Source organism: Salvelinus alpinus, chromosome 12, assembly GCF_045679555.1.
Source record: "Salvelinus alpinus chromosome 12, SLU_Salpinus.1, whole genome shotgun sequence".
In the NCBI taxonomy this organism is placed as follows: Eukaryota; Metazoa; Chordata; class Actinopteri; order Salmoniformes; family Salmonidae; genus Salvelinus; species Salvelinus alpinus.
In genome coordinates, this window is record NC_092097.1 from 24,299,822 (window position 1) to 24,326,744 (window position 26,923).

Here is a 26,923-nt window from a genome sequence, read left to right on the forward strand (position 1 = left end):
TGTTAAGTTGTGTTATTTTGAACAGGTGATTTTAGTTCAATGAACAAATGATCTTAACTTTATGTGCATTGTATCCAAGCAATTGGAAAAAGTGTTAGAGTTTTGAAAAATTTGCATTTTGATCATTGGTTGTGAGTTTTGTCTAGAGTATTGAAAAAGGACATCAAGGTTCCCGAAATGAGTGCCAAAGTGATTGTAAAAACTGTAATAGGAGTTGGCAGAGGAGCCTCTAGAGAATGTGGCAGTATTCGTCATACCTTTATTTAAATATGCTGTGTGTGTTTAAATACGGTCATTTAGTCCACAGCTCATTACAACTAGACTGGCCTTAACAGTTGAAACGACCCCTCCACCAACACACCCATCCACCTCACTGGTTTCTTGTCAAGAACTTATTCAAAAGAAAAATACCCTTTCCATAGTTCTGTCTTCACCCATACAGTAGGGTCATCATCCTAAAAGAGTTTGGTAATCTTGCAATTTCCCCAACCACCATATGAAATGTCATGCGTTCCTTTTGAATCCAGGCCTGAGTCTACAGTGTGGTTATTAGCTGGTCCAGCCGTGCTCCATAGCTGCTCACATCCATGTGATTTCATCTGAAATGTAAATCAGGGCTCTCCTTGTCTGGAATGAAAAGTCATCAAGGGAGGAGAGGAGTGCGAGATCTAGCCTCATTGAAATGCGTGATACATCACCCTCTCTCCCTCTCTCCATCCCTCTGGGATGCGATGCCTTTTACTTTTTCTCCTTCCATCTCTCTCTCTCTCTCCCTCACTCCCTCTCTTCGTTTGTTAATCAGTTAAACTCCCTCTTCAAACAACCTCTCTAATTACCCCTCCACTCTCTGGAAACGACATGGTTGTGTCTCTCTCCTCCCCTTCTCTTTCCTCCCCCTCCCCTCTCTCTCTCCTCCCCTTCTCTTTCCTCCCCCTCCCCTCTCTTTCTCCTCCCTTCGTTCTGTGTCTCTCTGTGGCAAAGGTTGACCTCTGTCAGTCTCTGACTTTTATGGTGCTGTGTGTCTGTCATACAGGCACACACACACACACACACACACACACACACACACACACACACACACACACACACACACACACACACACACACACACACACACACACACACACACACACACACACACACACACACACACACATACAGTGGGGAGAACAAGTATTTGATACACTGCCGATTTTGCAGGTTTTCCTACTTACAAAGCATGTAGAGGTCTGTAATTTTTATCATAGGTACACTTCAACTGTGAGAGACGGAATCTAAAACAAAAATCAGGAAAATCACATTGTATGAGTTATTAAGTAATTAATTAGCATTTTATTGCATGACATAAGTATTTGATACATCAGAAAAGCAGAACTTAATATTTGGTACAGAAACCTTTGTTTGCAATTACAGAGATCATACGGTTCCTGTAGTTCTTGACCAGGTTTGCACACACTGCAGCAGGGATTTTGGCCCACTCCTCCATACAGACCTTCTCCAGATCCTTCAGGTTTCGGGGCTGTCGCTGGGCAATACGGACTTTCAGCTCCCTCCAAAGATTTTCTACTGGGTTCAGCTCTGGAGACTGGCTAGGCCACTCCAGGACCTTGAGATGCTTCTTACGGAGCCACTCCTTAGTTGCCCTGGCTGTGTGTTTCGGGTCGTTGTCATGCTGGAAGACCCAGCCACGACCCATCTTCAATGCTCTTACTGAGGGAAGGAGGTTGTTGGCCAAGATCTCGCGATACATGGCCCCATCCATCCTCCCCTCAATACGGTGCAGTCGTCCTGTACCCTTTGCAGAAAAGCATCCCCAAAGAATGATGTTTCCACCTCCATGCTTCACGGTTGGGATGGTGTTCTTGGGGTTGTACTCATCCTTCTTCTACCTCCAAACACGGCGAGTGGAGTTTAGACCAAAAAGCTCTATTTTTGTCTCATCAGACCACATGACCTTCTCACATTCCTCCTCTGGATCATCCAGATGGTCATTGGCTAACTTCAGACGGGCCTGGACATGCGCTGGCTTGAGCAGGGGGACCTTGCGTGCGCTGCAGGATTTTAATCCATGACAGCGTAGTGTGTTACTAATGGTTTTCTTTGAGACTGTGGTCCCAGCTCTCTTCAGGTCATTGACCAGGTCCTGCCGTGTAGTTCTGGGCTGATCCCTCACCTTCCTCAGGATCATTGATGCCCCACGAGGTGAGATCTTGCATGGAGCCCCAGACCGAGGGTGATTGACCGTCATCTTGAACTTCTTCCATTTTCTAATAATTGCGCCAACAGTTGTTGCCTTCTCACCAAGCTGCTTGCCTATTGTCCTGTAGCCCATCCCAGCCTTGTGCAGGTCTACAATTTTATCCCTGATGTCCTTACACAGCTCTCTGGTCTTGGCCATTGTGGAGAGGTTGGAGTCTGTTTGATTGAGTGTGTGGACAGGTGTCTTTTATACAGGTAACTGTCACGTTCCTGACCTATTTTTATGTTATTTTGATTATGTTTAGTTGGTCAGGGCGTGAGTTGGGGTGGGCATTGTATGTTGTGTGTGTTTTGGTTAGTCTATGGGTGTTGTATGTGTATGGGATAGAGTATTGTTAGGTTGTCTAGTTATGTCTATGGCTGCCTAGATTGGGTCTCAATCAGAGACAGCTGTCATTCATTTGTCTCTGATTGGGAGCCATATTTAAGGTAGCCATAGGCAGTAGGCTTTTGTGGGTAGTTGTCTTGTTTAACGTTTGTTGCTTGTCTGTGCACTTGCGTTATTTAGCTTCACGATCATTTGTTGTTTTTTGTTTGTTTGTATAGTGTTTTCGTTTCATGTTCATCTTCGTTCATTTATTAAAAGAAGATGGCTTATTTTCCTCATGCTGCGTTTTGGTCCGAATCTCTTCCACACGATCGTGACAGAACTACCCACCACAACAGGACCAAGCGGATTGAGGAAGGAGGGAAGGAACTAAAGCAATGGAGAGAAGAGGAATGGAGTTGGGAGCAAATTTTCAATGGAGAAGGACCCTGGGCTAAGGTTGGTGTGAATCGCCGCTTGAGGGAGGAGAAGAAGGCAGCCACAGCCCAGGAGCGCTGGTATGAGGAGGCAGCACGTAAGAGAGGCTGGAAGCCCGAGAGGCTCACCCAAAAATTTCTTGGGGGGGGGGGGGATAAAGGGGAGTGTGGCGAAGCCGGGTTGGATACCTGAGCCAACTCCCCGGGCTTACCGTGGAGTAAGAGGGCGTCGTACTGGTCAGACACCGTGTTATGCGGTAAAGCGCACGGTGTCCCCAGTACGCGTGCTTAGCCCAGTGCGGGCTATTCCATCTTGCCGCACTGGGAGGGCTAGGTTGGGCATCGAGCCGGATGCCATGAAGCCGGCCCAACGTATCTGGCCTCCAGTACGTCTCCTCGGGCCGGTGTACATGGCACCAGCCTTACAGGTGGTGTCCCCGGTTCGCCTGCATAGCCCAGTGCGGGCTATTCCACCTCGCCGCACTGGCAGGGCTACGGGGACCATTCAACCTGGTAAGGTTGGGGAGGCTCGGTGCTCAAGAGCACGTGTCCTCCTTCACGGTCCGGTATATCCGGCGCCACCTTCCCACCCCAGTCCAGTACCACCAGTGCCTACACCACGCACCAAGCCTCCTGTGCGTCTCCAGAGCCCTGGACGCACTGTTCCTTCTCCCCGCACTCGCCCTGAGGTGCGTGTCCTTAGCCCGGTACCTCCAGTTCCGGTACCACGCACCAGGCCTACAGTGCGTCTCAGCCGGCCAGAGTCTGCCGTCTGCCCAGCGGCGCCTGAACTGCCCGTCTGCCCAGCGGCGCCTGAACTGCCCGTCTGCCCAGCGGCGCCTGAACTGCCCGTCTGCCCAGCGGCGCCTGAACTGCCCGTCTGCCCAGCGGCGCCTGAACTGCCCGTCTGCCCAGCGGCGCCTGAACTGCCCGTCTGCCCAGCGGCGTCTGAACTGCCCGTCTGCCATACGCCGTCTGAACTGTCCGTCTGCCATGAGCCTGCAAAGCCGCCCGTCTGCCATGAGCCTGCAAAGCCGCCTGTCCGCCAGACAGGAGCCGCTAGAGCCGTCAGCCAGCCATGACCAGCCAGAGCCGTCAGCCAGCCATGACCAGCCAGAGCCGTCAGCCAGCCATGACCAGCCAGAGCCAGCCAGCCAGGATCCGCCAGCCAGTCCGGAGCTGCCGTCCCTCAGCCCGGAGCTGCCGTCCCTCAGCCCAGAGCTGCCGTCCCTCAGCCCGGAGCTGCCGTCCCTCAGCCCGGAGCTGTCGTCCCTCATCCCGGTGTTGCCCCTTATCCCGGTGCTGCCCCTTATCCCGATGCTGCCCCTTCAGTTAGGTGGGTTTAATTGGAGGGTGGTCATTGGGGGGGGGGATACGGAAGCGGGGAGTGACTATGGTGGTGTGGGGACAGCGTCCAGAGCCGGAGCCACCACCGTGGACAGATGCCCACCCAGACCCTCCCCTAGACTCTTGGTGGTGCGTTCGGAGTACGCACCTTGAGGGGGGGGTTATGTCACGTTCCTGACCTATTTTTATGTTATTTTGATTATGTTTAGTTGGTCAGGGCGTGAGTTGGGGTGGGCATTGTATGTTGTGTGTGTTTTGGTTAGTCTATGGGTGTTGTATGTGTATGGGATAGAGTATTGTTAGGTTGTCTAGTTATGTCTATGGCTGCCTAGATTGGGTCTCAATCAGAGACAGCTGTCATTCATTTGTCTCTGATTGGGAGCCATATTTAAGGTAGCCATAGGCAGTAGGCTTTTGTGGGTAGTTGTCTTGTTTAACGTTTGTTGCTTGTCTGTGCACTTGCGTTATTTAGCTTCACGATCATTTGTTGTTTTTTGTTTGTTTGTATAGTGTTTTCGTTTCATGTTCATCTTCGTTCATTTATTAAAAGAAGATGGCTTATTTTCCTCATGCTGCGTTTTGGTCCGAATCTCTTCCACACGATCGTGACAGTAACGAGTTCAAACAGGTGCAGTTAATACAGGTAATGAGTGGAGAACAGGAGGGCTTCTTAAAGAAATACTAACAGGTCTGTGAGAGCCGGAATTCTTACTGGTTGGTAGGTGATCAAATACTTATGTCATGCAATAAAATGCAAATTAATTACTTCAAAATCATACAATGTGATTTTCTGGATTTTTGTTTTAGATTCTGCCTCTCACAGTTGAAGTGTACCTATGATAAAAATTACAGACCTCTACATGCTTTGTAAGTAGGAAAACCTGCAAAATCGGCAGTGTATCAAATACTTGTTCTCCCCACTGTACATACATACATACATACATACATACATACATACATAAACACACACATACATACAGACACACACACACACAGACATACATACATACATACACACAGGCTTTAGTCATGTCCCAGACCAGGCCGGACATAGTCCTTATCGCCTTCTTCTACCAATCCCCTTGCTGATTCCTACTGTCTGTAATTTGTCTCTCTGTCCATGTCCTCTCTTTCACTTTCCCCCTGTTCCTTCCGTCCTTTCTCTCCGGTCTCCCTGAAAGGAAACGTGTGTGTCTTTGTCTAGGTCTTAGAGTGGAGTCTGGATGTGTTAGCTGTCTCATCCCCCTCTCCCCCCTCTCCACCTCCGCTCCTACTAATCTACCTCGCATCTCTCTCTTTTAAATTAACATGCAACGCCAAGGGAAAAAAAGAAGAAGAGAGAGGAGAGGGAAAAATGAAATGCATTTAATAAATGGCTGACTTCAAATCGCCTGGCTTTTCACTCTCTCCCCTATTCACAGGACAATGAAAGGGAAGAAATCATTCAGAGGGAGAGACAAAGCCGAATGAAAATATAATTCCACATTGTGAGCGTCTTTTGTTAGGGCCCGTCAAACCGCTAATGGCGCCTCTTTTGTTTTCTCCCTGGCGCTGGGAGGCGGTGGCGAGGTATAGCCGACGCACTGCGCGCTTCCGTAATCACACCGCTTTGTGATATTAGATTATAGGGGCAATTAACAGCATCAAACCTTAACAACTCAGCTTTCAGCCCCAGTCACACACTACACACACATGAACGGACACACACACAAACACACACATATTCAGACTTGCCACCAGTGCATCCGGCAACACACAGAAAGGTGCTATAACTCCAGTAATAATTGCGCCAGCAACTTGAAAATGTCAATGAGCATGTGTATAAAATAGAATGTATGGGTTGTTAGGGGGAGAGACCGTGTGTGTGGGTGTGTGTGTGTGTGACAGGAGGGGAGAATGGGATGCACAAGAGCAATTAATTACAGGTTTTCATTTTCCAGCCAAGAGTGACGAGCAGCACCGGCGGCGCTGGCGGATTCAAATTGCTGTGACACCAAGCGTACATCACCCCTTCCTCACCCTCACCTCACCCTTCCTCACCCTCATCTGCTCCTCACCCTCACCTGCTCACCCCCACCTCACCTTTCCTCACCTTCATCTGCTCACCCTCACCTCACCCTTCCTCACCCTCACCTGCTCACCCCCACCTCACCCTTCCTCACCCTCACCTGCTCCTAACCCTCACCTGCTCCTCACCCACGCCGGCTCACCCCCACCTCACCTGCTCACCCCCACCTCACCCTTCCTCACCCTCACCTGCTCCTCACCCACGCCGCCTCACCTGCTCACCTCCACCTCACCCTTCCTCACCCTTACCTGCTCCTCACCCACGCCGCCTCACCTGCTCACCCCCACCTCACCCTTCCTCACCCTCACCTGCTCACCCCCACCTCACCCTCACCTGCTCCTCACCCACGCCGCCTCACCTGCTCACCCCCACCTCACCCTTCCTCACCCTTACCTGCTCCTCACCCACGCCGCCTCACCTGCTCACCCCCACCTCACCCTTCCTCACCCCCCCCCCCCCCCCCCCCCTCACACTATCATTTGCCCTCCTAATGCCCAGGTCCCAGTTGATTGTGTGTCGTGTGTTGTTATGTCACTGTGATCCTCTCTGTGTGGAAGTCAGATAAACAGTAAGGGGTCACTCTCCCTCTACAGACACACAGAAAGACAGGTCGAGAGACGCAGATCTCTTGGCACCCACCCTTGTTGTACCTGTCTACCTTTGTTCCCTTTACCCCTTACCTTCACCCTCCCTCTCAGTCTCCCCCTCTCCCCTCCTCTCCCTGAGTGTGTTGTGATATGGATGGCTTGTTTGATCACGATATGGCAGCTTACAATAAGGGATTGGACAGGGCCCGACACACAGGCTGCAGCTGATAACACAGGGAGGGAGGGTGTTAGTATTTATGGCCAATCTTGTTTACAAAGTCAAATCAGCCCTTTACAGATTTAATTTACCACTGACAGCTCTTCCTCTTTCTCTCTCCATTTATCTCTATCTCTTTCCCTCCCTCTCTCCCCTATCGCCCCTCAGGCAGCGAATAAATAGACTGCTCAGGGAGACGCGTAGACATGCAGCGCTGCAAAACAGATGACTGCCAAAATCAGAATGAGAGGGTGAAAGAGAGAGAGAAACAGAGAGCGGGAGAGAGACGGAAGAACAGAACTAGAGACAAGGAGAGAGAGAGAGAAACAGACAGAGCGAGGGGGAGCAAGGCAGAGAGAGAGAAACAGACAGAGCGAGGGGGAGCAAGGCAGAGAGAGAGAAACAGACAGAGCGAGGGGGAGCAAGGCAGAGAGAGGGAAACAGACAGAGCAAGGGGGAGAGAGGCAGAGAGAGAGAAACAGAGCGAGGGGGAGAGAGGCATAGAGAGAGAAACAGACAGAGCAAGGGGGAGCAAGGCAGAGAGAGAGAAACAGACAGAGCGAGGGGGAGCAAGGCAGAGAGAGAGAAACAGACAGAGCGAGGGGGAGAGAGGCAGAGAGAGAGAAACAGAGCGAGGGGGAGAGAGGCATAGAGAGAGAAACAGAGCGAGGGGGAGCAAGGCAGAGGGAGAGAAACAGAGCGAGGGGGAGAGAGGCAGAGAGAGAGAAACAGAGCGAGGGGGAGAGAGGCAGAGAGAGAAACAGAGCGAGGGGGAGAGAGGCAGAGAGAGAGAAACAGAGCGAGGGGGAGAGAGGCAGAGAGAGAAACAGAGCGAGGGGGAGAGAGGCATAGAGAGAGAAACAGAGCGAGGGGGAGAGAGGCAGAGAGAGAAACAGAGCGAGGGGGAGAGAGGCAGAGAGAGAGAAACAGAGCGAGGGGGAGAGAGGCATAGAGAGAGAAACAGAGCGAGGGGGAGAGAGGCATAGAGAGAGAAACAGAGCGAGGGGGAGAGAGGCATAGAGAGAGAAACAGAGCGAGGGGGAGCAAGGCAGAGAGAGAAACAGAGCGAGGGGGAGAGAGACATAGAGAGAGAGAAACAGACAGAGCGAGGGGGAGAGAGGAAGAGTGAGAGAGAGAAAAAGACAGAGCGAGGGGGAGAGAGGCAGAGAGAGAGAGAAACAAACAGAGCGAGGGGAGAGAGGAAGAGAGAGCAAAGCTGTGTTTTTCCACGTGGGGATTTGAGATTAATGTCCATATACGGGAGGTTCTAACCCAGGGTCGTATATCTCTGTTAAAGCAGCCATCTCTTCCTAACAGGCCTTATTTGTATTGAGCACAGAGTATTATTTCTATTGAGCTGTAGGCTGTAAAGGAAGAGGTTATCATCCCTCTCTTTCACTTCATCTCTCGTGAAAGAGGATCATAGCTCACCTGCTGGGTATCAGCTGTACTCTTAGAAGTAAAGGTGCCTGGAAGAACCTTTTGGGTTGCCACACCGGCAGAACCTTTCCAGTTGAGAAAGGTACCTTGAAGAACCCCTCTGAAAATGATTTTTCAAGGAACTTCTGTGTAAAGGTTGAAACCGGAACCTTTTTGTGATGGGAAGGGCTCAATTTAAAAAATAATAATAATATATTGGGGGGTAGCAGCCTATCATTGGAGGTGTGGCTTATGTCATTCCTGTTCGTCATGTTAAGTTGGCTAAATTAAAATTTTCCTTGCACAATTATGCATATTACATATTATACTATATTAATAATTGTAAGGGCTGTCGCTCTCCTCATCCTCGGACGAGGAGAGGAGAGAAGGATCATCAGACCAATACGCAGCTTTCGGGAAATAAGCCATCTTTTTATTTGGAAAACTATGATGGCAACACGAAAGAAACAAAACACTTTCAAAAACACAAAAACAAGAAAACGACGTTGACGAAACCTGAACATAAACTTACATAACTAAACGTAAACTCACGGACAGGAAACAGACGACATCAAAATAAACGAACAGCCAAACAGTCCCGTATGGTACATACATTGACGACACAGGAGACAATCACCCACAAACAAACAGTGAGAACACCCTACCTAAATATGACTCTTAATTAGAGGAGAACGCAAAACACCTGCCTCTAATTAAGAGCCATACCAGGCAACCACAACCAACATAGAAACAGATAACATAGACTGCCCACCCAAAACACATGCCCTGACCTAAACACATACAAAAACAACATAAAACAGGTCAGGACCGTTACAGAACCCCCCCCTCAAGGTGCGAACGCCGGGCGCACCAGCACAAAGTCCAGGGGAGGGTCTGGGTGGGCAGTTGACCACGGTGGTGGCTCCGGCTCTGGACGCTGTCCCCACACCACCATAGTCACTCCCCGCTTCTGTCTTCCCCTCCCAATGACCACCCTAAAACTAACATCCCCTAAATGAACGGCCAGCACCGGGAGAAGGGGCAGCACCGGGACAAGGGGCAGCACCGGGACAAGGGGCAGCACCGGGACAAGGGGCAGCACCAGGATAAGGGGCAGCACCAGGATAAGGGGCAGCACCAGGATAAGGGGCAGCACCCGGATAAGGACCAGCACCGGGATAAGGGGCAGCACCGGGACAACGGGCAGCACCGGGACAAGGGGCAGCACCGGGACAAGGGGCAGGTCCCGGCTGAGATACTCTGGCAGATCCTGGCTGAGGGACTCTGGCAGGTCCTGGCTGAGGGACTCTGGCAGGTCCTGGCTGAGGGACTCTGGCAGGTCCTGGCTGAGGGACTCTGGCAGGTCCTGGCTGAGGGACTCTGGCAGGTCCTGGCTGAGGGACTCTGGCAGGTCCTGGCTGAGGGACTCTGGCAGGTCCTGGCTGAGGGACTCTGGCAGGTCCTGGCTGGACGGCTCTGGCAGGTCCTGGCTGGACGGCTCTGGCAGGTCCTGGCTGGACGGCTCTGGCAGGTCCTGGCTGGACGGCTCTGGCAGGTCCTGGCTGGACGGCTCTGGCAGGTCCTGGCTGGACGGCTCTGGCAGGTCCTGGCTGGACGGCTCTGGCAGGTCATAGCAGGACGGCTCTGGCAGGTCATGGCAGGACGGCTCTGGCAGGTCATGGCAGGACGGCTCTGGCAGGTCATGGCAGGACGGCTCTGGCAGGTCATGGCAGGACGGCTCTGGCTGGTCATGGCAGGACGGCTCTGGCTGGTCATGGCAGGACGGCTCTGGCTGGTCATGGCAGGACGGCTCTGGCTGGTCATGGCAGGACGGCTCTGTAGGGAGGAGAAGGAGAGACAGCCTGGTGCGTGGTCTAGGCACTGGCTGCGCTGGAGAGGAGGAAACAGCTGGAGAGAGAACCCGGAGAGACAGCCTGGTACGGGGGGCTGCCACCGGAGGACTGGTACATGGAGGTGGCACCGGGTATACCGGACCGTGAAGGAGGACACGTGCTCTTGAGCACCGAGCCTGCCCAACCTTACCAGGCTGAATGGTGCCTGTAGCCCTGCCAGTGCGGCGAGGTGGAATAGCCCGCACTGGGCTATGCAGGCGAACCGGGGACACCACCTGTAAGGCTGGTGCCATGTACGCCGGCCCGAGGAGACGTACTGGAGACCAGATACGTTGGGCCGGCTTCATGGCACTCGGCTCGATGCCCAACTTAGCCCTCCCAGTGCGGCAAGGTGGAATAGCCCGCACTGGGCTAAGCACGCGTACTGGGGACACCGTGCGCTTTACCGCATAACACGGTGTCTTACCAGTACGACGCCTTCTACCTCCACGGTAAGCACGGGGAGTTGGCTCGGGTATCCTACCCGGCTTTGCCACACTCCTCGTGTGCCCCCCCCCAAGAAATTTTTGGGTCTGACTCACGGGCTCCCAACCGCGTCGACGCGCTGCCTCCTCATACCAGCGCCTCTCAGCCTTCGCTGCTTCCAACTCCTCCTTGGGACGGCGATATTCCCCTGGCTGAGCCCAAGGTCCTCTACCATCCAGGATCTCCTCCCAAGTCCAGGAGTCCTTGTTGCTCAGTTGAGCTTTCCCTTGCCGCTTGGTCTTAGCGTGGTGGGTGATTCTGTAAGGGCTGTCGCTCTCCTCATCCTCGGACGAGGAGAGGAGAGAAGGATCATCAGACCAATACGCAGCTTTCGGGAAATAAGCCATCTTTTTATTTGGAAAACTATGATGGCAACACGAAAGAAACAAAACACTTTCAAAAACACAAAAACAAGAAAACGACGTTGACGAAACCTGAACATAAACTTACATAACTAAACGTAAACTCACGGACAGGAAACAGACGACATCAAAATAAACGAACAGCCAAACAGTCCCGTATGGTACATACATTGACGACACAGGAGACAATCACCCACAAACAAACAGTGAGAACACCCTACCTAAATATGACTCTTAATTAGAGGAGAACGCAAAACACCTGCCTCTAATTAAGAGCCATACCAGGCAACCACAACCAACATAGAAACAGATAACATAGACTGCCCACCCAAAACACATGCCCTGACCTAAACACATACAAAAACAACATAAAACAGGTCAGGACCGTTACAATAATATTAACATGGCTGATTACACACAGTAATAAAGTGGTAACTATTCCAACTTTGGGATTTGCATAGGCTCTTGAGGAACTCATACACCTCTGTTAGCCTCATTAAAGCTACAAAACGATCAGTGTTCAACCTTGACATGGGATGACAATACAACAGAACAGATGAACAGGAATGACATTTACTCTAAGAGGTGGCCCAAAAATATATATATATTAAAGCCACGCCCCTACTAAGCCACACCTCCACTCCAGGGTTCCTCCAGGAACCCGTTGCTACATTGAACAATTAAAGGTTCCTCCAAGAACCCCGCAACTAACCAAAGGTATAAATATGAACCATTGACTAGCAACTAGCAACTAATTCTAAGAGTGTAGGACTCAACAACAGCATGGATTTCTCTTGCTCTCTCTTTTAATCTGTCTATTTCTATCTGTCTCAGTCTCTTTTACCTCCACTCTCTCTCTCTCTCTCTCTCTCTCTCTCTCTCTCTCTCTCTCTCTCTCTCTCTCTCTCTCTCTCTCTCTCTCTCTCTCTCTCTCTCTCTCTCTCTCTTTCTGTCTGTCTTTCCCTCTCTTCTCTCTCTCTGTGGGCTGACTGTGGAGTTTACTTGATGGCTGTGAAATCTGTAGTGTTCTAGGCAAATTCACTGACTGAGGAGGAAAGCACTTAATCATCAGGTGGATGTGTGTGCGTACCATGCAGTACGTGCTTGTATGTGTGTTCAATCGACAGGTGGATGCTGTTTGCGTTAGCTCCTGGCCAGAGGATAGCACCAATGCTTTCTGTTACTCTGTCAGTGGTGTGTGTGTTATTCTCTGAGCGGTTAGTTTGTCTCCATTCAGTCACAGTATGTTTGTAATCAGATTAGCATTGCGCCGTATCTGCTATCCCGATGCATCACTGCACGCTGCCAAATCTGTGTATGTGTGTGTGTGTTTAGAATCTGCTAGCGCAGCGCATCACCCGTTGCTGCCAAATGTGTCTGTGTCCCAGCCTGCCTCCAGCATTTTCCCAGATAACATCTGATCTGATTGTTTGTTGTGCCTTTCTGCTCTCAAAGACCTGATTGTGTGGATAGAGACTCATAATCATCTGTTTATTGGAGCAGATAAGACTTTTATATTCCATAGGGAGATTACATCGCTAGGTTTTATCTCTCTTTGATTTCACACACACACTGCCAACTTTATCACGATGCCAGCAGTGTGTGTCACAGTGTCAAGGATGTGTGTGTGTTTGTGCGTGTGTGCTTGCGTGCACATACATGTGATTGTGTGTGCTATATATGCAACTCTCTGTGGTCCACTCCTTCTAGGTGCCGGTGTCCATGGCTATGTTGACCCCCCAGATGATCAGTCCTCAACAGATGCAGCAGATCCTGTCCCCTCCTCAGCTACAGGCCCTGCTGCAACAACAACAGGCCCTTATGCTTCAGCAGGTAACACACACACACAGACACACACTCCTTCCTGGGCTCAGTCCCAGCCCAGCATGTCTAGATGTGTCTATGTTGAGGTGCTGACACAGGTTGTGATTGTATCCTCTGGCACAGACACACCCCCCCACACACACACAGTCTCACACTTGCCAATTCTATAAAGCCTGTTTAGTCCTCGAGCACCTCCCCATCAGTGAGCATAGCCAAACTCTTACAAATGCTTATTTTAGCAATGTAACACCCAGCCACACACTCAGCCACACACCCAGCCATACACTCAGCCACACACTCAGCCACACACCCAGCCACACACACACTTCGCAGCCAGCGAGAGCTTATGTTAGCCGTCTTTGGGCACCAGTTAACATGTCCTGGTTGTTGGTTGGTTAGGGGTGTGTGATGAGGTGCTCTGGGTGTGTGTTGGAGGCGGGAGTGTGTTTGTTCCGTTTGGTTCGGCACGGCACGGCAACCACTCTTACCTGGCAGGCAACATCTCAAGTCTGTCAAATATTAAACATACATCACACACATAACACACAATCACACACTCACACACTCACACATACAACACAACTGTCAAATATTTAACACAATGCTGTCGTGGCTAGCACCAAACACGCCCCCTGACCTTCTCACCTCACACACCTTAGAAAATTAGGGTTAGGGTTAGGGTTAGGTTGACCCTGCTGCTGGGTTGTTTGGTTGACCCTGCTGCTGGGTTGTTTGGTTGACCCAACTGCTGGGTTGTTTGGTTGACCCTGCTGCTGGGTTGTTTGGTTGACCCAACTGCTGGGTTGTTTGGTTGACCCTGCTGCTGGGTTGTTTGGTTGACCCTGCTGCTGGGTTGCAGGTGTTGGGTCACTTAGTTGGGTTGTTTTCTTTAAAAACTGCTGTGTTATTGAGATATGACCCAGTGGGACGCCCATGAGTGTAAATGTAATTACTGTTCATATGTTCTGTTGCATAGTTATCACATATTAAGGTCGACCATTTACATTTTTGTGGCTTCAATGACGCTTACAGAAGTGAATGAGTTCCCTTAAAGCCTATGTCAGTCCCATTGTTGGGATACAATAAGTTTGAATACTATAAGGGCACAAGGTGAGACCCAAATGCAGACACAGGAGGCAGATGGTTGAGCTCCGATATTTATTATAACAAAAGGGGTAGGCAAAAGGCAGGTCGGGGACAGGCAAGAGTTCATAAACCAGGTCAGAGTCCAAACAGTACCAGGCGATAGGCAGTCTCGAGGTCAGGCCAGGCAGAGTGGTCAGGCAGGCGGATTCGGCGTCAGGACATGCAAGGATCAAAACCAGGAGGGCTAGAAAATAACAGAGACTGGGGAAAATAGGAGCTAGGGAAAACGCTGGTTGACTTGGCAAAACAAGACGAACTGGCACAGAGAGACAGGAAACACAGGGATAAATACACCAGGGACTAATGGGGAAAACAGGACACCTGGAGGTGGGTGGTGACAATCACAAAGACAGATGAAACAGATCAGGGCGTGACAAATACGTTATTATAATAAGTAATAAATCATCATAATATTATAGAAGAATATGTACAAAAATATACACCCCTTGACTTTTTCTACATTTTGTTACGTTACATCCTTATTCTAAAATGGATTACATAATTTTTCCCCCTCATCAATCTACACACGATACCCATAATGACAAAGCGAAAACAGTTTTTTTTTTAACAGAAATACCTTATTTACATAAGTATTCAGACCGTTTGCTATGAGACTCGAAATTTAGCTCAGGTCCATCCTGTTTCCATTGATTATCCTTGAGATGTTTCTACAACTTGATTGGAGTCCACCTGTAGTAAACTAAATTGATTGGACATGATTTGGAAAGGCACACACCTGTCTATATAAGGTCCCACAGTTGACAGTGCATCTCAGAGCAAAAACCAAGCCATGAGGTCGAAGGAATTGTTCGTAGAGCTCCGAGACAGGATTGTGTCAAGGGACAGATCTGGGGAAGGGTACCAAAAAAATTCTGCAGCACTGAAGGTCCGCAAGAACACAGTGGCCTCCATCATTCTTAAATGGAAGAAGTTTGGAACCACCAAGACTCTTCCTAGAACTGGCCACCAGGCCAAACTGAGCAATCGGGGGAGAAGGACCTTGGTCAGGGATGTGACCAAGAATCCGATGGTCACTCTGACAGAGCTCCAGAGTTCCTCTGTGGAAATGGCAGAACCTTCCAGAAGGACAACCATTTCTGCAGCACACCACCAATCAGGCCTTTATGGTAGAGTGGCCAGACGGAAGCCCTTCCACAGTAAAAGGCACATGACAGCCCGCTTGGAGTTTGCCAAAAGCCACCTAAAGGACTCTCAGACCACAAGAAACAAGATTCTCTGGTCTGATGAAACCAAGCTTGAAGTCTTTGGCCTGAATGCCAAGTGTCACGTCTAGAGGAAACCTGGCACCATTCTTATGGTGAAGCATGGTGGTGGCAGCATCGTGCTGTGGTGATGTTTTTCAGTGGCAGGGACTGGGAGACTAGTCAGGATCGAGAGATTCTTGATAAAAACCTGCACAAGAGAGCTCATAACCTCAGACTGGGGAAAATACTTTGTTGAGAAAAATGGGAGAAACTCCCCAAATGCAGGTGTGCCAAGCTTGTAGCGTCATACGTCATACCTTGCAAGCTTGGCACACCTGCATTTGGGGAGTTTCTCCCATTTTTCTCAACAAGGTACTGATTAAAGGGTCTGAATACTTATGTGATGTTTCAGGTTTTTATTTTTAATACATTTGCAAAAATGTCTAAAAACCTGTTTTTGCTTTGTCATTATGGGGTATTGTGTGTAGATTGAAGAGGATTTTATTTTATTAATTCTAAAATAAGGCTGTAACGTAACAACATGTGGAAAAAGTCAAGGGGTCTGAATACTTTCAGAATGGACTGTACACACACTTCCTCTCCTGTACGTGTTGAATAGGCAGCTATTACAAGTATGTAGACAGAACAGTAGTTCTGACAGAGGCAGGGCTGCAACAGATAAATTGAACACACACACATATGTCCAGGGCTTGAACAGACAGTAGATTTAATACGGAATTGTTGCTTTAGGCCATTATAAAATTGCAGTGGGAAGATCTGACAAAATGGATGGTAATGTAAATATGCTGTCTCTCTGGGAATGAGATGGTTAAGAAGAGCTTGCACAGGTCTTTTTACTCTAACGAGGAGAGAGGCGGTGGGGGTGAAACACTTACACACACACACGCTCACACGCACACACTTGTGTAAGGCCGTTTTACCTCTGCTTTTTAAAACCACTTGAGTTTAACACAACTCTCCCACTTAATTAACCACAACATGAATGCCACCTAGTCTATATCAGCAAATCAGCCACAAATCAGCACACACACACACACACACACACTACATGCAGCAATCACAGACCACATCAGTCATCGGATCATTACATTTCATATCCCCATGGAGACTTTGCATTGTGTGTGAGGGAGTGTGTGTGTGTGTGTGTGTGTGTGTGTGTGTGTGTGTGTGTGTGTGTGTGTGTGTGTGTGTGTGTGTGTGTGTGTGTGTGTGTGTGTGTGTGTGTGTGTGTGTGTGTGTGTGTGTGTGTGTGTGTGTGTGTGTGTGTGTGTTAACCTTTAATTACACCACAGCTGATCTGGTTTCTTTCTTGGTGTGTTAGTCAAGGCAAGGTCACAGTAATAGGCTGGCAAGGTGAGTGGCTCTCTTAATGCTACAGAGCCACTGAATCACATCATTAAAAAATACCTTCATTATCACTTAATTATTCTTACAACTCTCCAGCACCAGCCTAGCTTGTAAGTGTGTCTGTGAAAGGGAGGCAGCCAGTGACTTGGAGGAGAGATTAACTCTGCCTATTGAGTATGAAAAGACAGGGAGGTGGGACAGAGGGGAAAATGGGAGGCACAAAGAATAAAGAAGAGAAATGGACAGAATCCGAGGAATAGAAAGAGAAACACACATTCCCCTGTTGTAGGGACAGGCTGTCAGAGCACAGGGAGATGCTTATCTTCATGGAGTGTCCTTGGTAAATGATTGATTCGTTAGTCAAACAAACAGAAACAGGCTGTGTCTCGTCAGTAGTAACAGTACCAGCCAGTAGAAGTCCAATGGCTCCCTGTTATCGTCTCCTTCCCTCATCTTCTCTGATCTGAAACACAGGCTAGTTGTTCACTTCAGACTATAAAGATCAACAAGATTTCATAGTTTCCTTTCAAAATGTGACGTGTTATGGATGAACGTCTATTTAATTCTGCGTGGTTACAGGATTAAACAGAAAGGTTAACAGTTTAGGCATTAACTCTGAGTGGTTAAGGTTAGCGCTATGGTTTGGGGAAGCCTTAAAACAAAATAATGAAAAACGATGCGCTATGACCATCAAGTATCATCGGTATTCTCACAGCTTGCTAGAGCGTTGTGAATGGCGGTGGCGCAGTGGTGTGAGCAACGTGCTCCGAGCATCACGAGTTCGCTCCCAGTGTTGGGCGATGTTTTTTAGTTTCATTTTAGCGCTGAGGATATATCGTTCTCAGGACCTTTTCAAATGACCGAAATCAAAGTTTATTTCTAGGCTGATACACCTTGATTCTCCTTCAAAATGGCCACATCAGAACACGTCCCTCCTCCCCCAACCCGATAGGTAAGCAGCCCATAAATAACAGTGGGTCTGTATCACATCTGTCTCTGGCGCTATGGCGACGCCTTTTCCATGCCAGCTACTGTAGGGCACCAAGATTTACGGGGCGCCTCAAACCTACACCTCTACTGGGCCTGTACACAGACCCACGCCCACCTCTGTCCAGGTGTTTCAGGTGAACATTAAAGAACTATTTTTAAAGGAAGAAAGTCAAACAGAAACAGCTATGTGCGTCTCTCCATGGCTTCAGCCTCTTCCCTAGAGGGACAGAACACTCCTGTTGGGTCATGTCATCTCTCTAACTCTTTCATCCTTTTACCACGTGAGAATCAACATTTATCTTGAAAGACATGTGTGTATTTGATCATGCTAACTGGTTTATCTACCTCTTTTCCCTCGTGATAATGCTCCTCCAGCTGGTTCCCTCCCTGCACACATTATACACCTATACACATTACAATGACATGTTGTCTACCTGCTTTAGTTGTTGTGGAAACTGATTATACATCACATAAACACACACGCCGCCTCAGTCTTACTGCTCTCTATTATACTTTGTGTTATTGCAGCTAGGCCTGGGGTTTGCTGTCACAGGAGGCTTTTGATCAATTTCCCTCCCCTTTTCCCTCCTTCCTGCCTCCCTCCCTCCCCAGCTACAGGAGTACTATAAGAAGCAGCAGGAGCAGCTGCATCTTCAGCTTCTGACTCAGCAGCAGCAGCAGGCTGGGAAGCAGGCAGCCAAAGAGGTGAGACCCCTACTGTGTGGTGTTATCAAGTGCACTCACAAGCACACTCGTACACAGTTGAAGTGGCCAACACGTGAGTTAGGGGATTGTGGAGTAGGGCCCAAGGAGGTAAGCGTTTGCACTGGTGCAGAGTGTTCACCTCTTCTACTCTATCGCCTGTCCTCTTATCGTATCATTCTCTCCTTTCCTCCTTCTGTCCTCTTATTGTATTTCTGTGTTGTGTACCCTGCGTTTCCAAACAGGGATTATGGTAGTGATGGAATATGGCTTTACATTTCTCTCTGCTAACACACCATGCCAAACCCTACTCACAGAGAGCTCTGTCTTAATGCAGGATAAGTATTTATTTACATGGCGTGTAAATGCATGCGTGTATGTGTGTGTGTGTGTGTGTGTGTGTGTGTGTGTGTGTGTGTGTGTGTGTGTGTGTGTGTGTGTGTGTGTGTGTGTGTGTGTGTGTGTGTGTGTGTGTGTGTGTGTGTGTGTGTGTGTGTGTGTGTGTGTGTGCGCGTGCGTGCGTGCGTGAAGCCTGAAGTAAAATCCTGTTGTAGCCTCACTATAAGAGGGGTCTGACACTTTTAATTGTCAATTAACCCCCGCAAGCGGTGAGAACGGTGCCAACACACACCTCCGCAAGGTTCAATCACACTAACAGGGATCATGGGGATCAAGTAGCATCACAACACGTAACAACAAAGAGCATCCACATCAATCACACCAGATTACTGTCATAGAGGTTATGTTGGGAGGGGGGGTTGGTTCATTTCTGATTCTCTGTAATAATGGTATGGGTATAGTAATGCATTTTATTTTGCATCAAACAACACAACATTTTCAGCCACCTCCTTGTCTGAAGGACACGTGGATAAACAGGTTAGTGTCAGGCCCTGCATGTTTTTTTCAAAAGTCTCATGGAATGTAGTCCTACATTGAACACCACACATTGGCTGCTACTGTAGGCTGAATGATAGAACAGATATTTCGCTGTTAAAAAAATGTTATGGGATGCATTTTCTCCATTGTTTTTGATGAAAGGCCACTCTGGTAGGCCTACATTATGATCAAATAGCCACAGACCACTGTCTGAAACTGTAACTTAAAGCAGGTACTAGAGGTCGACCGATTATGATTTTTCAACGCCGATACTGATACCGATTATTGGAGGGCCAAAAAAGCCGATACCGATTAATCGGCCGATTTTATTTATTTATTTATTTGTAATAATGACAATTACAACAATACTGAATGAACACTTTTATTTTAACTTAATATAATACATCAATAATATCAATTTAGCCTCAAATAAATAATGAAACATGTTCAATTTGGTTTAAATAATGCAAAAACAAAGTGTTGGAGAAGAAAGTAAAAGTGCAATATGTGCCATGTAAAAAAGCTAATGTTTAAGTTCCTTGCTCAGAACATGAGAACATATGAAAGCTGGTGGTTCTTTTTAACATGAGTCTTCAATATTCCCAGGTAAGAAGTTTTAGGTTGTTGTTATTATAGTAATTATAGGACTATTTCTATCTATACCATTTGTATTTCATATACCTTTGACTATTGGATGTTCTTATAGGCACTTTAGTATTGCCAGTGTAACAGTATAGCTTCCGTCCCTCTCCTCGCCCCTACCTGGGCTCGAACCAGGGACACATCGACAACAGCCACCCTCGAACCATCGTTACCCATCGCTTCACAAAAGCCACGGCCCTTGCAGAGCAAGGGGAACAACTACTTCAAGGTCTCAGAGCGAGTGACGTCACCGATTGAAACGCTATTAGTGCGCGCCCCGCTAACTAGCTAGCCATTTCATCGGTTACACCAGCCTAATCTCGGGAGTTTATAGGCTTGAAGTCATAAACAGCTCAATGCTTGAAGCACAGCGAAAAGCTGCTGGCAAACGCACGAAAGTGCTGTTTGAATGAATGCTTACGAGCCTGCTGCTGCCTACCACCGCTCAGTCAGACTGCTCTATCAAATATCAAATCATAGACTTAATTATAACATAATAACACACAGAAATACGAGCCTTAGGTCATTAATATGGTCAAATCCGGAAACTATCATTTCGAAAACAAAACGTTTATTCTTTCTGTGAAATACGGAACCGTTCCGTATTTTATCTAACGGGTGGCATCCATCAGTCTAAATATTGCTGTTACATTGCACAACCTTCAATGTTATGTCATAATTACGTAAAATTCTGGCAAATTAGTTGCATATAGCCTGACTCTGCGTGCAATGAACGCAAGAGAAGTGACACAATTTCCCTAGTTTAATATTGCCTGCTAACCTGGATTTCTTTTAACTAAATATGCAGGTTAAAAAATATATACTTCTGTGTATTGATTTTAAGAAAGGCATTGATGTTTATGGTTAGGTACATTCGTTCAACGATTGTGCTTTTTTCGCAAATGCGCTTTTGTTAAATCATCCCCCGTTTGGCGAAGTTGGCTCTCTTTGTTAGGAAGAAATAGTCTTCACACAGTTCGCAACGAGCCAGGCGGCCCAAACTGCTGCATATACCCTGACTCTGTAGCACAGAACGCAAGAGAAGTGACACAATTTCCCTAGTTAAAATAAATTAAATGTTAGCAGGCAATATTAACTAAATATGCAGGTTTAAAAATATATACTTGTCTATTGATTTTAAGAAAGGCGTTGATGTTTATGGTTAGGTACACATTGGTGCAACGACAGTGCTTTTTTCGCGAATTCGCTTGTTAAATCACCCGTTTGGCGAAGTAGGCTGTGATTCAATGATAAATTAACAGGCACCGCATCGATTATATGCAACGCAGGACACGCTTAATAAACTAGTAATATCATCAACCATGTGTAGTTAACTAGTGAATATGTTAAGATTGTTTTTTATAAGATACGTTTAATTCTAGCTAGCACCTTACCGTGGCTCCTTGCTGCACTCGCATAACAGGTGGTCAGCCTGCCACGCAGTCTCCTCGTGGAGTGCAATGTAATCGGCCATGATCGGTGTCCAAAAATCCAGATTACCGATTGTTATGAAAACCTGAAATCGGCCCTAATTAATCGGCCATTCTGATTAATCGGTCGACCTCTAGCGGGTACAGCTTCAGTATTCATAGTAAATTCGCGCTGGAAGTTGCACAGAATTTTCACATCGTTCAAGTTTCTGCTCAGAAGACCCGAAATCTGCTCAGTGCCTAATTTTTTGGGAGGGAACATTGGTTATCAGTTGTCAGAGGTGTCTAAGACATCAATAATATAGTGATTTTATCACAAACACACACACTCTCACACATACAAACACACACACACTCGCCATCCAATTTTCAGAGAGTAGAGGAGAGATGTGACAGTAACAGAGGAAAGGAGAAGTGAGAGAGAAAGAGAGAAAGAGAAAGTTGAGAGAGAAAGACGGAGAGAGAGAGAGAGAAGTGAGAGAAAGAGGGAGAGAGAGAGAGCGAGGTGAGAGAGAGAGGAGCGAGAAAGAAGGAGACAAGAGCAGGTAGGAAACAGAGACAGGCTTCTAGAGAGCTCATGGACTCCAGAGACCATTGTGGGAATTGCATGAGGAGGTTCGCCCTAGATCATCCCTCCTTTCTCCCTCCCGCCATCCTTTCCTCCTCTCTCATCCCTGATCCCCCTCTCCCTGTGGACCCTCTCCCCCCTCGCCTACAGCGGTCAGCCAACTCAACCGTGACCAAAGCAAACCAGTTGTGGTTGACTTGCATGTAGAGACTGTGTCTGATGCTGTTTTCTTTCCTTCTCCTGTCCGAATCTCCGGTTTTGTTTTCCTGTAACAACCAGACAAGTGCAAACACTGGTCACAAACACACTTCCACACACACACCACACACACTCACTCATACACACACACCACAGTTGATGTGTGATGGTTCACCATACCCACTGTTGTGGACATGCATCATCTCCTGTGTTCAGCTCAAGCTAAGCCTGCTGTACAGTCTAACTCAATGCCTTACAGTCATCAGCAGTCCAACTCAGACATATTGATATGCCTCTAGAACCGCAATACTGCTTGTTTTCTTTGCTAGCTGGTGGTTAATTGAATGGTTAATGACATTGATTGGCCCGAGTCTCCACTCACCTGGTGTCCCAGGACTGAGAGGAAGAAGGACAAGCAGCAGGACCTCCAGGTCCAACCTACTAGTTAGATTGGGTATGGCAGGTAGGTTACATAGGTCTACGTAGGTCACCTGCTTATCAAGTGCCCAGGAAATAGAGGTTAGGTCACATGTGTCAACTCATTCCACAGGGGGCAGAGTGTCTGTGGGTTTTCGCTCCACCCTTGTACTTGATCAATGAATTAAGGTCAGTAATTAGTAAGGAACTCCCCTCACCTGGTTGTCTAGGTCTTAATTGAAAGTAAAAACACAAACCCGCAGACACTTAGGGGAAGGGCAGTGCTATTCAAACTTTTTCAGCGGGGACCCTATTTCTACCGCCATCATTTCTCACAACTCCTCCCCAACCCACATGTAATGACACAATCTTAAAATCGGTAAATTTGTATTTTATATTAACAAATAATAGATGGAGAGATAGATGGAGAGAGAGAGAGTTGGAGAGAGAGGGATGGAGAGATAGAGAGATGGAGAGAGAGAGGGATGGAGGGAGAGAGAGAGGGATGGAGAGAGAGGGAGGGAGAGAGAGAGAGAGAGAGGGAGAGAGAGGGATGGAGAGAGATAGGGATGAAGGAGAGAGAGAGATGGAGAGAGGGATGGAGAGAGAGAGAGATAGAGGGATTGAGAGAGAGAGAGGGATGGAGAGAGAGAGGGAGAGAGAGAGAGAGAGAGAGGGAGAGAGATGGAGAGATGGAGAGAGAGAGAGGGAGGGAGAGAGAGAGAGATGGAGTGAGAGGGATGGAGAGAGAGAGGGAGGGAGGGAGAGAGAGTAGGAAAAAAAGACATATCTCCCCTGTGCCTTTTTGAGCGTTTGTGCATCGATGACTGTGACTTTTTGACCTCTTCTCTATTCTCTGATTGTTCCACTCGCTCTTTTCTGTGTAGAAGTGATGCTGAAAGAGTGTGTGTTTGCGCACGTGTTTGTGAGTGGTGCATTGGGCTGGTCAGAAGTCAGCTTGATGAAGTGACTCTGTCTGTCACACTAGCCGTTTGGGACCGTGTGTGTGTGTGTGTGTGTGTGTGTGTGTGTGTGTGTGTGTGTGTGTGTGTGTGTGTGTGTGTGTGTGTGTGTGTGTGTGTGTGTGTGTGTGTGTGTGTGTGTGTGTGTGTGTGTGTGTGTGTGTGTGTGTGTGTGTGTGTGTGTGTGTGTGTGTGTTGTGTGTGTGCGTGCGCGTGTGTGTGACTGGCAGGCTCAGACAGTGTGTGATGTGCTCATAAATCACATTGACAGCCTGTTACTGCGCTAGCTTTGGCCACTCAGCCGCGGCTAATGTAAACAGAACACACACACAATGTGTTAAAGAACCACTACCATGTCTCTGGAGAGAGAGGGTGAGATAGAGGGAGGGACAGGGTAGATGAGGGACATGAAACAGACAGACAGGACCAGGGAGGAGAAGAGATGGACCAAGATAGAGGGAAAGTGTTGAACAGTACTAGAGAGCTTCAAACAGCAAGAGCTACAGATAAGGCCTAGAGTTTTTCCTGATCCTGTCCAAATGACTGAAACAGGAAAAACTCTGGCCCTAGTTACATGGTCAATCAAATAATCTGTACCTAGCTGTAGACACTAAAGTATATTTGGCTTGGTGCGGGTCTATGAGAAGGTTGTTGAGTGTGTAGTTGTGACAGATGTCAAGAGAACAAGCGGTGGAATCTGGCAGGTCAGATTTATTTTTCTTCTCTTCTCTCTCTGGGAAGAAATGCCTGTAGTGCTGACATAGTGACCCTCTGCCTGCCTCCCTAAACACACACACACACCCTACCTCCCCAGATGCCCATTCTGGAAGGAAGTGACCTCGGTGGCGTTCCTGTGAGTTCCTCCTCACTGTTCAAAGACTCGCTGGCCACCACTCGCTCTCCAATAGAAAAACATATATTTAGTTATTTTTCCATCCTCTCTCTCTTGCTCTGCCTATTTCTATCTTTCTCTCTCTCTCTCTCTGCCTTCCTCTATCTTTCCTCTCCCTCTGTTATCTGGGGAAGATAAGGGCCATCTCTCTGGGGGGGACATCAAACAGCGTAACACAGGCTAGGACCGGTACCGACAGGGAAACCAGAATGGGGGACATTCATCACTGCGACACACACTGACGTTATCGCCACATGCCATGTAGTCTATACCACTCACCCCTTCATCTCCCTCCATCCCTTCACCTCCTCCCTTCACCCCTTCACCTCCTCTCTCCATCCATTCACCTCCTCCCTCCACCCTTTCACCTCCTCCCTCCACCCCTTCACCTCCTCCCTCCACCCCTTCACCTCCTCCCTCCACCCCTTCACCTCCTCTCTCCATCCCTTCACCTCCTCCCTCCACCCCTTCACCTCCTCCCTCCACCCTTTCACCTCCTCCCTCCACCCCTTCACCCCTTCACCTCCTCCCTACACCCCTTCACCTCCTCCCTCCATCCCTTCACCTCCTCCTTCCACCCCTTCGCCTCTCTCCATCCCTTCACCTCCTCCCTCCAACCCTTCACCTCCTGCCTCCACCCCTTCACCTCCTCTCCCTCCATCCCTTCACCTCCTCCCTCCTCCCTCCATCCCTTCACCTCCTCCCTCCACCCCTTCACCTCCTCTCTCCATCCATTCACCTCCTCCCTCCATCCCTTCACCTCCTCCCTCCACCCTTTCACCTCCTCCCTCCACCCCTTCACCTCCTCCCTCCACCCCTTCACCTCCTCCCTCCACCCCTTCACCTCCTCTCTCCATCCCTTCACCTCCTCCCTCCACCCCTTCACCTCCTCTCTCCATCCATTCACCTCCTCCCTCCATCCCTTCACCTCCTCCCTCCATCAATTCACCTCCTCCCTCCACCCCTTCACCTCCTCCCTCCACCCCTTCACCTCCTCTCTCCATCCCTTCACCTCCTCCCTCCACCCCTTCACCTCCTCCCTACACCCTTTCACCTCCTCCCTCCACCCCTTCACCCCTTCACCTCCTCCCTACACCCCTTCACCTCCTCCCTCCATCCCTTCACCTCCTCCTTCCACCCCTTCGCCTCTCTCCATCCCTTCACCTCCTCCCTCCAACCCTTCACCTCCTGCCTCCACCCCTTCACCTCCTCTCCCTCCATCCCTTCACCTCCTCCCTCCATCCCTTCACCTCCTCCCTCCACCCCTTCACCTCTCTCCATCCATTCACCTCCTCCCTCCATCCCTTCACCTCCTCCCTCCACCCTTTCACCTCCTCCCTCCACCCCTTCACCTCCTCCCTCCACCCCTTCACCTCCTCCCTCCACCCCTTCACCTCCTCTCTCCATCCCTTCACCTCCTCCCTCCACCCCTTCACCTCCTCTCTCCATCCATTCACCTCCTCCCTCCATCCCTTCACCTCCTCCCTCCATCAATTCACCTCCTCCCTCCACCCCTTCACCTCCTCTCTCCATCCATTCACCTCCTCCCTACATCCCTTCACCTCCACCCCTTCACCTCCTCCCCCCACCCCTTCACCTCCTCCCCCCATCCCTTCACCTCCTCCCTCCACCCCTTCACCTCCTTTCTCCATCTATTCATCTTTTCACCTCCTCCCTCCATCCCTTCCCTCCTTGCCTCCATCCCTTCACCTCCTCCCTCCACCCCTTCACCTCCTCCCCCCATCCCTTCACCTCCTCCCTCCACCCCTTCACCTCCTCTCTCCATCTATTCATCTATTCACCTCCTCCCTCCATCAATTCACCTCCACCCCTTCACCTCCTCTCTCCATCCATTCACCTCCTCCCTCCATCCCTTCACCTCCTCCCTCCACCCCTTCACCTCCTCCCTCCACCCCTTCACCTCCCCCCCATCCCTTCACCTCCTCCCTCCACCCCTTCACCTCCTCTCTCCATCTATTCATCTATTCACCTCCTCCCCCCATCCCTTCACCTCCTCCCTCCACCCCTTCACCTCCTCTCTCCATCTATTCATCAATTCACCTCCTCCCTCCACCCCTTCACCTCCTCTCTCCATCCATTCACCTCCTCCCTCCATCCCTTCACCTCCTCCCTCCATCCCTTCACCTCCTCCCTCCACCCCTTCACCTCCTCCCTCCACCCCTTCACCTCCTCCCTCCACCCCAACACCTCCTCTCCCTCCACCCCAACACCTCCTCCCTCCACCCCTTCACCTCCTCCCTCCATACATTCACCTCCTCCCTTCCATCCCTTCACCTCCTCCCTCCATCAATTCACCTCCTC

At 49.2% G+C, this 26,923-nt stretch overlaps 1 protein-coding gene across 7 annotated transcripts in view; it reads left to right on the plus strand.

Annotated features, from left to right (window-relative positions):
- foxp4 (forkhead box P4) overlaps positions 1 to 26,923 on the plus strand; it is a 195,247-nt gene that overhangs the window by 126,262 nt on the left and 42,062 nt on the right. For all 7 annotated transcript variants that reach the window (XM_071335446.1, XM_071335448.1, XM_071335447.1 and 4 more), the window contains 2 exons: positions 13,092 to 13,214; positions 18,527 to 18,619. In XM_071335446.1, the coding sequence (XP_071191547.1) occupies positions 13,092 to 13,214; positions 18,527 to 18,619 (216 nt within the window). The remainder of the gene's footprint in view (positions 1 to 13,091; positions 13,215 to 18,526; positions 18,620 to 26,923) is intronic.